The sequence below is a fragment of the Acartia tonsa genome, chromosome 11 (genome assembly GCF_053477335.1).
Source record: "Acartia tonsa isolate MP-2025a chromosome 11, ASM5347733v1, whole genome shotgun sequence".
Taxonomy (NCBI): Eukaryota; Metazoa; Arthropoda; class Copepoda; order Calanoida; family Acartiidae; genus Acartia; species Acartia tonsa.
This window is the reverse complement of record NC_137270.1, coordinates 39,749,496-39,763,027: the sequence shown is the minus strand read 5'-3', so window position 1 is coordinate 39,763,027 and position 13,532 is coordinate 39,749,496. Positions and strand designations below refer to the sequence as shown.

The 13,532-nt window shown below is 32.1% G+C and overlaps 1 protein-coding gene across 1 annotated transcript in view; it reads right to left on the bottom strand.

Annotated features, from left to right (window-relative positions):
* Positions 1-13,532, bottom strand: part of LOC145332167 (uncharacterized) — a 130,236-nt gene that overhangs the window by 71,012 nt on the left and 45,692 nt on the right. Inside the window, exons 4-9 of the mRNA XM_080177118.1 lie at positions 10,525-10,623; positions 6,401-6,448; positions 2,999-3,095; positions 1,695-1,788; positions 1,404-1,497; positions 883-995 (exon numbers count right to left, since the gene is read on the bottom strand). Of these exons, the coding sequence (XP_080033244.1) occupies positions 883-995; positions 1,404-1,497; positions 1,695-1,788; positions 2,999-3,095; positions 6,401-6,448; positions 10,525-10,623 (545 nt within the window). The remainder of the gene's footprint in view (positions 1-882; positions 996-1,403; positions 1,498-1,694; positions 1,789-2,998; positions 3,096-6,400; positions 6,449-10,524; positions 10,624-13,532) is intronic.

Below are 13,532 nucleotides of genomic sequence, written 5' to 3'. Positions count from 1 at the left end.
TCTCATTTTCTGTGAATTTATGTAGCCCCAAACCAAACATCTGCAAATTTTGGACAATTTACTTTTCACGACCAAAGCTTTTTGTACAAGGAATTGAATTGCAGGTCAACTTTTTGACCGACTTCCTTGACAAAAAAAAACATACTATACTAACACAGTTTAAATATGACAACATCCATAAGAAGTTAAGAATAAAAAAATCATGGGCGAACAAAAGGACCGAGTAAGTGACACAACCCAATCTTTCCCGATTTTGTATAATTTTTACGGAACACGATTCCAGTTACGTCATATTTTTCTTTCCCGAAAAAGGGAAGGGGGGAAGAAAATCTCTTCAAAAGAGATGGGAAAACCCCCTTTTCTCCCATCTCTTTTTTTCCCCCCTTCCCTTTTTCGGGAAAAAAATATGACGTCACTGGAATCTTGTTCCGTAAAAATTATACAAAATCGGGAAAGATTGGGTTGTGTCGAGTAAGTTGTTGAGTAGATGTTCAGTGTCCATAAAAAGGAATAATTAGAAGAATATGTTAAAAATAGAAAATCACCAAACCTCTTAATGCAAATAAATGCATATGTCTTTTGAATCATTAATGACAGTAAGTTGTATGTATACTGGATGCTTTTTTGATTATTTACGCAAAAAATAAGCAGTCTATAATTAATAAGGCCAATAAAATCACATTTTTGGCTGTTATGGAATGCAAGACTGACTGGCGAACAGACTTACAGATGTACAGACAAAGTGATGTATACAGTATCTTCGATCCAAAAAGCTGCCCACTGTACAATACAATAAGGGTATAACTTTTTTTTTAAATTTCATTTTAATACTTAAACATTTTTCTTTGCTAAAGTCTTATAAAAAAAACTAGAAAGGCTTACCTCTCCTGTCAGTTTGGTGTTGCGAGGCCCTAATGGCGCCAAATAATCTTCTAGAATAGGGCCCCGCACTACTCGTTGGCTCTTCTGTCAGTGGGGTGGGGGTGTAGGGTTTCCTTAAAAGATAGATAGATTGATAGATGGATAGATAGATAAACAGATAGAGGTGTAAGAAAGGGTGGATGGATGGATGGATGGATGGATGGATGGATGGATGGATGGATGGATGGATGGATGGATGGATGGATGGATGGATGAATGAATGGATGAATGGTTGGATGTATGAATAAATGGATAAATGGATAGATTGGTGGATGGCTGGATGGATAGATAGACTGACATTCATAATATACAGACATACAAACTATTAGATGGATATATGGATAGATTTATGTTTAAAAAGGCAGACAAATTCATAGACATCAGAACATTTGAACATATAAATAAATGAATGATATATAGATACACAGACAAACAATAAGACAAATGTTACTAAAATGACAGACAGATAAAAAGATGAATACCTAGTAAAACCCTCCTCAATAAGGGGCGTGGGTGTATGCGCCCCCTTCCTGGAGTGAAACAGACTAGTGGATGGTGTCGAACTTGTATCCTCCTGGCCAGATCATGTTCATTATATTATACCATATTGGACTGGGTTGGTTTGTATTGACATTAATTCCAAGTTTTCATGATAATGTTATGCATTTAAAAAACGTATTAATGACCTTCATGTATGCTAAATTAATCTTGCCCCCATTTGCTATTTGTGCAAAAATATATCTTAATCATTTCTTTTAATATGAGCTTTTCCTTATTATTAGATTGAACAGGACCATACAACTTTCTAGAATATGGCCCATCATCTTCTAGAAACATCTCAAATGGGGTTTTTCTGGGCGGTGTATCCTAAAAAATATAAAGAATGAGTTTTTGTCATTTTTTTGGTTTCACTAAATTTTCTCATTTATGTAAAAACTTATATTTATATATATTAATTTATACCTCACAGTGATTTTAAGAGATAAACCAATTGGTGATAAATTAATGCACATTTTATATTTATGATAAACAAAATTATCCTGTGTAAAGATTAAAATTACCATTGGAAGAAGCTAGTAAAAGTAGGTGACTCAGATTATGACGTAAAAAATAACCAATGAGAGGCCACCAGGGGCGTCCAAGCTTTTTTTTTGGGGGGGGTTAAATTTTTTTTAAGGGGGGGATAATTCGGTTTTGGGGGGGTAAAATGGCGCGCGAAGCACGCCGCAAATTTTTTTTACCCCCCCCAAAATTTTTACCCGGGGGGTAATCGCCCCATTACCCCCCCCCCCCCCTTGGACGCCTATGGAGGCCACTATAGATTTTACCATTGGTATATTCAGTGTATACTGGCCTCTCATTGGTTAATTTTTTTTGACATCATAATCTAAGTCAGCCACTTTTACAAGCTTCCCATTGGAAAAGTTTGAAAAGGGATAGTTTGTACAGACCTATCAATATTTAGTAAAATACTTCAAAGCTTGAAAGAAGATGATTATAAAAAACCAAATAATATTTACAGTCCTATCCCATTGTAAAGATACACTTACACAAAATACAAAATTTTGTCCATAAGAAAAGTTGATATAAGAATTTGATTAGCTGAATAAAATACCTCACTCTCAGAGAAGTGACTTCAACTAAAGTATGAAACAGTATCGTAATGACAAATGCCATAAATTATAGCTACTATGTAAATTAGGGTATTACTATATAGTTATGTCTTTTAAAATCATTGATCAAATTAAATTAAAGTAATAGGTATAAAGATAGTTCATTCATTTTCAAGTACTAATGCTTATACATTTTATTAATTATCTATATATAATTACTTGAATGTTGCACCATATTTTCACCTACTCTAATAAAATGGCCTCTCCAGCTGGCTAATATAATCCCACTATCCATCCCTTTTACCCCATCACTTTCGCTCCTACTGTAGGAAATAACTGACCTGTAAATGAGGACTAAAATAGCAACCTAAATTGACGACAAAATTTCCCCTGTCAGAAAATCCATGTATGTTATATCCATTTTTATTAATAATAAGCTATGCTACTTTCATTAATAAACTTACTTGTTGCTGTTTTGTTTCAGGGAAAAAATATTGATTTTTACTGTATTCCGCTCCTTTGTATTTGAACACAACATCATTGCTGTTATAGTCAGTAGCCCTGAAATAATTGATATATAATTACTTGGATGTTGCACCAGATTTTTATGTGCTCTGAGTCTGATAAAGTGATATTCACAGCTGACTTTACCCATCCCCCCCTCTGCTACTGAAGAAACGAACTGACCAATAACTGAGGTCCAAATTATCTACCAGAATTTTCTCCTTTCAATATTCTATTCACATATCAACAAACAATACACCAAAATTAACCACTAAAGTAATTGATTTCTTTCTTTAAAGGAATAATTATAAAGAACCCAGGATGATTTTAAGCTATTTAAGCTAAGTTACACCCCCTTGGAAATAGAACCCCTAATTGCTATGGGTGCATTGGCTAGTATCCTATCCAGTAGTAAGTTATAAATGTGTACATGTTTTGTAAGATCTAGTAAACAGTTGAACCAATTATTCCAATATTCAGAGAAAGTTTTAGGCTAGATTGCATAGCCCCTGCCAAGAAATTTTCTAAAACAAATCATACTCAAACTAAAAATATTTTTTTTTATCTTAAATAGGTCCTATGAGTTGTGAAATTCAATTTGAAAACAATTTACTATTTTCTATATTTTTTCTTCTGCAAATAATTAGATTAACACTGAAATTCTTTTCGGATGTCAAACTAAGATTTTATTTAGATATCTTTTGTTTTGGTTTAGGTTAAATATTGATTTTCTAAAAAACTAATTAAAAGAAAATTTTTATTTAATGAAGTCAAAATAAAATTTGGTCTCCCTAATGGCCTTTATTTCTTTTTATCTTTTAACATTCTTTTATAATAACACAAAATGCCTTTCTGTTTTAAACTTTAATAATTTTTTATTCTTATCCATGTATTTTTTTGTTGCAACTTAAGTTGCATGTCTTTTTATATGCATTTTTGTTCATTTTTTATTACTTAACCAAGAGATAAATGTTCCAAAAATAAAGATGAAAAAAGAAAATCTACTAAAAACTGATATCCTTCTCTTCAGTAGAATTTGAAAATGACTATCTTTTATAAATCATTATAAATTTATTGAATTTAAGTGTGACTAATATAATCATTATTTCTAATGCCAAAATAAAAGATTAACTTATGTCGGATTTTTTTATTTAAATTAATTTCAGAATACTGGTCCTTTTTTTAGAAACCTTTTTGTTTATGTTTTATTTGTGTGCAAGTTAACAATAAAAATTGTCGGTTTTAAAGCCTTTTAAATAGCGAAGCTACTCTGCAATGTTTGGCATCACTATTCACTTTATTACCCTTTCTTGTTGTCTGTGAATCAAAATGATTGTATTGGGTTGGGTTGCTTGAGAATGGACTCTACACCCCTCTAAAATATCTTCGCTTGTATAAAGCATTAATTGTCTTGTTAATGAAAACAAGGATGACAATATTCATAAGTAGCGAAGCACAAAGACATCATGACAGGACATACGGATAAAGTGAGTTATTGAGCATATGTTCAGTGTTCATAAAAAAGGTAGGGAGATAATTAATATAAAAATTTTTATATTAAAATATATTTTTATCCTTTCCAGCGCGCGCATGAACGAGACATCAACATTCTAAGCAAATTAAAGATATACAAAAAATAGTCGTCTATCTTAAATAGGAGCCAATAAAATCAAGTAAATAGGTAGACATTAAGATAAGCATACAGGCTGATATGTTAAATTATAGAGAAGAATTAATCAGCTATCCAAGACAGAAACTATACTGTTACATTATAGCTTCAATAAAGTTAAAACCCGTCTTTAAAAAAGTAGAGGATGTTATAACTTATTTACATTACCAAGAACGATTAATGAGCAAAGCAGCTGAAAATATGGGTTTAAATTATTTCATTTTCATTATTGGAAACAAATCTAATACATAAGTTATGTTTCTTTGGCTATTTGTCTTAAAAAAAAATTTTAAAATCAAAATTGTAATGTACTATATTTTATTTGTTCATGGTCGAACTTAATGAAAATTAAATTTCCCAAAAAACATAATAGAATTACCCCAAAAAATATTTAATCTTTGTTTTTGGATTACGAGTGGTCAGAGATGACAAAATGAGAAAGAGAAATCGAAGCGAGCGATGTACTTGAAAATTAATTGCTTTTAATATAAGAAGTTACTTGCGGTCTAATAAAAGATACTCTAACTAAATCTTTTCTTAATTAGGAATGATGAAATCTTTGCATCATAGAGTATCTTTGCTATCAAAAATAAATACTGTATCATTACGTAAAAAGGGTAAAATTATAGAAACCTCATTTTTCCTGTCCTTTATTTTCTTTGAAACAAGGACAATTTTGTCCAATATTAGCGCAGCAGCAACCATATAATATTATCCTATTCTATAAAGTAGAACGGCATTTGTATGTGGCTTAAGATTTCGAGAACTACTGAACCGATTGAGTTCTCAATTTTTTGATGGTTTTAGGCTATTTTATTATAATATCACTCCTAGCAGATCTCCTAGATGCGAGGGCACCTATCAATAGTTTTTAAAGAAAAGAAAAAACATTAATCTCAATTGATTAGTTAGACTCCGATAAACGTACAAACGGACAAATATATTTATAGAGCAACTGCGCTACTAAACAAATTTCGCCAGTTTAAACGAACACACTGATTTTCGCCAATTTTACGCAACACGAAAATGAGTGTTTTTAAAAATAAACGTTCAACTTGGGGTCTTTAATTTGCTTATTTTAGCCGCAATATTGGCTTGTCTGTCGTTTATATATACAGGGATCTTAAGGGATAAGACAATGGACGATAAATTGCAGTACATCCCTCATGATACTAAACATACTTTATTATTATTTGTTTGAAATTTCAGACACTGCTAGTTTGAACAAACCAATCAAAAAAGTACCCAAAGTTTTTAAGCCAGAGAATAAGTAAGCATTAAAATAAAACTTTGGAGTCAAGTATAATTCACAATCCTATTTTCTCTTCCTCCCTGTATTGAAAGGAAAGACAAATTATTACCTTTAAAGAAAATAATACATACAGGGCAAGCAAAAAATTATGTATATGTTTATCTTATGTTACTATAGATACTTGTCCGCAGATTCTATAGGAATATTTATCTCATAGTAATATGGAAACTTGTCTGCGGGTAGGAAAATAAAAATGATTAATTTCTGTTTGTAGGCTCTACAAGATTGAATACCTTTACTTACAAAATAGGGAGAGATCCTATGATTTTTCTTTTCTTTTTCGTAGACAATTGTCTATAAAACAGTAATCTTTTTTTGCCTCTTTCTATAGTTTTAACTTCTTTGGTATGATGATGCTTTAAATAAAAAAGAATAATATACCTTAATAGTTTATGGCTTGATCTGAATCTTGGCAATTCGCGTCGATCCCTGAAAGCAAAAAGATCTCAGTAACGGCTGTTATTTATTTTTTTATAAAATTTTGTTCGCAGCAATATAAAAAAAGGCCTCAGTAGGTATTATAAGAGTGTACAAAACTTATTAATCTAAAAATGTCTTCTTTTTGCATTAAAGATTTATTGTTCTTTTTTTATTAACACAGTAATAAATATAAGATTGGGGTGATTCAGTATCCGATTTTATACAGCACAAAACATGCATAATAAAATAATATTTGTTTGCTTTTAGTTTTTAAGGCCTACTAAAACATTTAAAGGCAGCTAGTCAAACGGACAAACGCAAAACCCCAAAATATAGAGTAGCTCCACCACTCCAAATATTAATGATAAGTTTAATAAGGTTAACTAAGAGGTCAACCTTTTTTTTGGATGCTGCCAATTAATTTAGCTTTTTTGTATCGCTTTAATAGAAAACAAGGATGACAACATCAAGAAGTGTCGAAGCCATAAAACTCATAGATGAACCAACGGACAATGTGTATTATGGAGCAAACGTTCAATAGTCATAAAAGAAAGATATAAGAATATTTAAAAGAAAATCACGAAACCTTCAATAAAAATATGTATTCACAGTTTTTTTTTGACCATACTGTAAAAATGTGTTTTGTGTTGTTTTATAAAAAAAAACAATCTGCTGAGCCCCTAGCATATAAGGGCTCTGTAATCGAAGGAAGAGCGACTGGCTAAACCACTCCATGAAATTAATAAAATAGCATAAAACCAGAACGAGACCTATGTAAAGCCTTCCAAAGAGGGAGAACTTAATCGGGTATAATGTGTATAATGAGATCTTAATGGACAAATAAACGGAAGACGTACTACAAATAACATTTATTACATTTATATAAATTGTAATCGTAATTTTTAAACAAAATTGTTGGCAAATTCTCAAAGCTTACCAAAGACAGACATGTAGAGTTAGACAGATAATTTTATGTGAATTCGTGAATAACCCCAAAAAACACAAAAGTATATGTATCACTTGATTTATTTATTATTTGTTCACATTATGCTTTTTTCAGGAAATAAAGAATAGTTATTTGTCTCATCGTATTATAGACAGCTTTCTGTGGATATTAAAATGGAAAGATTAATACCAGTTTTGTTAGCCCCGAGTTGCCGAATGCCTGGGATAACCAAACTTGTATTTATTTTTTAGGTTTTTTAGTTAAGTTCCGTGGAAATTGTCTGTAATACGATGCTATACACGATTTACAGTATGGCTGAGAACCGGCTCTAATAAAGAATATTAATTGGTTTCGAAGCCATACTGGAAAGAATTTATACATGAAAATTAGTGGGAAATAACATTTTTTCATCTATTGTCCTATCCATTGATCCATAAAAAACGAGAGTACTTGTTTGCGTGTTTTATACCATCCGCCAAAAGAAGTCATTCTACAAAGAAGTTTTTTTGGAAAATCCGCAAATCTTCAAAATTAGCTAAAATTAATAGATCTTAATATTAGAGACGTTTATAAATGTACCTATTCCCCGTTGAATGACATTAGAAGTGGGAGTTTGTAAATCTTTTGGTCATTCGACTAATTTCACAATTCACTAAAAGGTTGGTTGTCTGTTTGGTGTTAACTAACCAAATTTTGAAATTCAAGTTTCATTAGTAACATTATTTTTGTTTAAACTTGCTCTTTAGCTTAAAGACAAAAAACCTTGTGTGGAAGTGCTACTGACTGAAATACGACAAGTTGAACCTGTTTATTGACTAAGGCATTGCCTATTGCCATAATAATTATATAAGAGGTGAGGGGATGGTGTAAAGGGGTATGGAAGAGGAAAATCGTTTTATTTTAGCCCGTTGCGTGTTTCACTATATTAGAGAACATGAAAAGCTGGTGAAAATTTTCATTGCATACATTTATCTTATATTTCTTTACTAACTCTGACATATAGACGGATAATTTAGCGTAAGTGTATAAACGTTGTCGCATGTTTATTGTGCTTGAAATCAAAGATCTATGGGTACTTGCTCTTTGGATTGGGATAAGGTATAGCAAAAACAAAAAGCACAACCAGGGATATTAAGGAATAAGACAATGAACAATGAATTTATGTATATCCAATTTTCTCCTCCTTCTCTGTGGTACAACATGGTTTGCTTCAAATCCTTATTACGGTAAAAGCCCCCCCAACCCCTGTAGGGGAAATGTAGGAGAATTCCTCTGTCTATAAACAGGTACAACATATTAGCATTTATAGAATTTTTAGCAGAGATCTTGAAATCAAGTGGTTGGTTGTGACTTGTCTATTGGGTGTTTCATTTAATTTTTTTATGCCTATGGAATAAACTTTGGATTTTTGCCATTGTCCTCTCCACGTCTTGAATATTTATTTTTTAGAACGCTCATCCGTTTGTCTTTTGTTGTACTTCTTTTACAATTATCCTATATGCTCATTAACATTAACCAGGTGTTATTAATGTTCCATTTCCATAAATTTAACATGAACTGATAATCACTAAATTATAAATATCACTAAGAGCACTTGAGGTATGGAGGGGGGGGGGGGGGGAGGGCATATCGATCCGGATTGTTTTAATTCTAGTTTGAAAATAAAAAGTAAACTTAATTTATTTGGGGGATTGGTCGTCATTTTTTTTTTGGGGGGGGGGCGATTTCTCTTAGGAGGTAAGTGATGCCTGTAAAGGAGAATAGTTACCCGTCTGCAGTCAGCGAGATTCTTCAGTACAGACAGACACAATGAGATCCTGTTGCTTTTATATAATGACTTGAAGCCTATAGGGGCCTAGGTTGGAGGTGTGTTAGTCGACCCCCCCCCCCTTCCAATTTTAAAAGGAAAAAGAAAGAATTTTTTGTTTGTGTGGGGGGTGTTTTTTTCTAGGGGCAATTTATTTTGGGGGGTTGTGGTGCCCATCCTTAAAATAGTTATAAACCTTACCAGGAGAAGCTACACTATAAGGCGAGATTGTTAGGTACAAACAGACAGACAGACATCCTGTTACTTTTAATTCATGATTAAAAGAAAAAAAATCCACTTGATTATTAAGAAGTATCTAGGGGAAGTAAAAGAAAACTAGGAAGAGCGAATATGAACATGTAATCTACAATTATTGGATTTAATAAACCATGGATAAGATTTAGATCATTTTATTTCCATTATCTTTTTGTTTGCATTCCTTTTTATATTCTACTTTATTCCACTTTTTCTGTCTGTCTGTCTGTCTGTCTGTCTCTATCTCTCTCTGTCTCTGTCTCTCTCTCTCTCCCCCTCTCCCTCTATCTCTTTGTCTCTACATATTTACATCTATCTATCCATCTCACGAACTCTTAATTTTTAAAGAAAAAACTAAATTCATATCCATCAATTTATAAATATTTTATATGATTAGACTCTTTGTGTGTGTTTGTGTGTCTGTATGTGTATGTGTGTGTGTGTGTCTGTATGCGTGTATGTCTGTCTGTCTGTAATGTTTGTTAGCAAATTTTTCCTGAGGAAAGCAGGAAAAAATGGTTCCTGTAAAAAAATACTTGGCCCAACAACTTTTTCCCAGTTGTTAATTTTTGCGGAAGGAAAAAATATGTTTTACATCATTCCAAGGTTGTTATAACTTCCAGGGAGGGAGGAGACATTGGACTGTTTATTATTTTAGTCCCCAAAGTTGTATTATAACACTTTCTGATTCGTTGGCTTTTTATTGAGTTTTGATTGATTTGTTAATTAAGTTGAGTGTTCCTCCAAACTGTCTTTCTATAGATATTTTACTGGTTATGCATCTAGATCTTTTATATTTATTAGCTTAGCCTCGTCGGTTATCCTTGAGGACGGAACTTGATTAATGATTGATCTGACAGCCAAGCCTTCGATTGTACGATCCTTGTCTTACAAGGCTTAACTGTGCAGTGTGCATGGTAAAGAGTTGCGCCTGTTTTGGTCCAAGTCATTCTCCCTACTTTAACTATGTATTTATGTGGTGCACATGAAATAGCAACATTATGAACCATTTTTAACATCTTTAGGTGAGATTCAAACCTACCACATCCCCGACGACAAGCGGGTCTATCTATCTACCTGAGTGTATCTAGCTGATCAATGCTGGCAGAAATTCTCTTGTCCAGTGTCTGCATGGTGCTGCGACCTGAGGCCCCAGTGTGGAAATCTTTCAATGGCCTAAAATTAAAGAAATTCAGTTAGTTTTAAGTTTGAGAGTGTGGGAGAAGTTGTTTTATAGAACATATTTTGAGTGAAAGAAACCAGGGCTTGGCAGCCGCGCGTCAGCCACGACTTAGCCTCAAATTTAAATCAATTCGGATGCTTTAAAAATATTTTTTGAAAGAGGGATTGCCATATTTGGGTTAGGTTTAAACTTCAGCTAATTTTTAAAATTGTAAAAGCTTGACTTCCATATGGGTTACAGGAGGCCAACATGAAGCTGACTAGCCGTAATAGAAATTTATATTGATATAGTTATTCATAACAAATTACAATAGGCAGTTTTCCGCAAAAGATGAAATAAAAAATATTGTCACCCTAGGAATATTTATGCAGTAATTTCAATTTCATATTTTTATATGACACTTTTTGAGTCGTATTCAAATTAACTAGCGGATAAGTTCTATTCAATTTGTGAGAACTTTCATACAATTTTATTTTCAAAAAAACAAAGATAACAACAACCATGAAAACGAAGCTAATCGAGTAAGACAGACATTCGAATATCAACAAGAACATACTTCCATTCTAAGTATTATTGAAAAGCAACTTTACTCTTTATATCATGTCCAATCGTCCTTTGAATCCGTATTTCAAAAATCATATTAATATATTTCATATAAAAAGTTTATATTTATTTTTAAAAGCGAAGCTTTTCTATAATTAGGTTCGGTCCGTCCGTACGTCCGTCCGTCCGTACGTCCGTCCGTCCGAGATAGATAGCTTTTATTCGTTTATTTAGGCATGTTAGAATTGTCCTATCGATTTCAAACTTTGCATGATGATTCCTGTAGTAGTTAGGTACGATTTAGAGAGCGTAGCAACTCTATAATCATTACCAGAATGTCCGTACGTCCATTTTAAACATGTTGATTTTTCTACTTTTTTAAAAGCAAATTTTTATGTGAACTAATTATCCGTTTGATCTGATTTTTGGTATATTGATTCCTGTGACAAAAAAGAACAATATTATAAGCGAAGCAACTCTATAATCAAGTCCTAAAAATGTAAGTATGTCCATAAACATTATCCTGTATCAAGCAGTTTTCAACAAATTTACATACAATTTTGCGTCGACTCTTATACTTTTATATTCTGATTATTCAGTTCAGACACTATACAGGTGTTAATGTCCGTTTGTCCTACCGTTTCAGTGCTTCGCTTTTATGGATGTTGTCATCCTTGTTTAAAATAGACATATGGAACTTTTGGTAAAGATTATTGAGTTACTAAATTGTACCTAACTGTCTCAGGAAACATTTCACAAAGTTCCATAGGACAATTTTATGTTCATAAAATCGAAAGAATGCAAACAGTTTTCACAGGGAAATTGTGGGGGAAAAATATATAGAGTAGGTTCACTCCTAAAAATCATGTAAACCTACTTTTTCTAAATTGGTGTATATTTATAAAGCACATAAGTGTTTCAAAAATACTGCGAAAATTATTTTTAGCAAAGACAATAATGTTCATTGCAACAACAAAAATTATTTAAATTAACAAAAAAAAACTTTTTCTTTGTTATAAAAAATGTTGTTTTTGACAGTTGACCGTGGATAAGAAAATGAATCTAAAAGTATTTTTGTTTACACAAAATCAATATTTCTTTTTAGTTATCCTTCACAGTTTAGAGCCGATTTGCAAGCGATTTTTATAAGAAATAGCCTTAAACCATATTATTAAACTCTATATTAATGCACAATTCATTTGATTCAGTGGTAAATACTAAATACCCATGTTTTATAGCTACTTTTCTGACAAAAAATATGGCTATTTTTATTAATTTTTGCTGAACAACAAGGACGTCTGTATATATGAAATTATTATAAGCGCAATTTCTTTTCACTTTTGACAACAAAATAACAGGAACTTTATAAAGGCAAACAAGGACACACTATCTACACAAGTAGCGCAACAATAACAAGCTAACCATAGCTTGTATGAATAAAAAAGAGCAGACTTCTCTACAGTATTGTAAATAAATCACTGAATATGATATCTGTCTTTAGAAATATAGCCTACCATACTAGGACTTAAATTTTACTATAAGATATCCTAAATAAAGGACCTATATAAAGATTTCCTAGAATGGAAACCTCAATCAGATTAGACGTTAGCGAGATTTAAACTGACAAACAAATAACTGATATATATGGTAGCTGCGGTGTTGAAAATTATGTATAAACAGAGATGATTTCGTTTGATAGTAGCGAAGCTAAAAACACATAAAATTTGAGTTATTACTTGGATCTTACACTAGATTATCATGCACTCTAATAGAGTGAAACTTGTAGCTGGCCAAAATAACGATCCCTCTTATCCACCACCTTTACCCTGTCGCCCCTCTTACTATATGAACGAAATGACCTAATTAGCAACCTAAATTGACAATTTTCCCTGTCAATACAGCTAAGTATATTATCTTCCACTTTAATCAATATGTGTAAAATTCTGTCTTTGGTAGTTAGGAGAGAAAATTTAATACAATTGTCCTCTCCCTACTTGAAACAAGATCAGTTATAGAGTAGCTGTGGTAAAGATTTTGTAAAAATTGTGAGGGTGAATTATTTTTTATAGAAAGTAATTTTATTATTATGTTATCCTTCCCATAGGCTATATACGCTTTATTTTATGTAATTGGATGTAGAATATACGTGGATATTATGACAGGGGAAAAATTTGTCGGTTATTTTGTTGCTAACATGCACATCGTTTATTGGTCAGTCCGTTCATCCAGCAGGAGGGGTGGGGATGGGGTATAGGAGGAAGATTGTTATTTTAGCCCGCTACATGTTTAACTTTATTAGAGTACATGATAATCTGGTGTGAAATCCAAGTAATAATACATCTATTGCTATATACGCTTT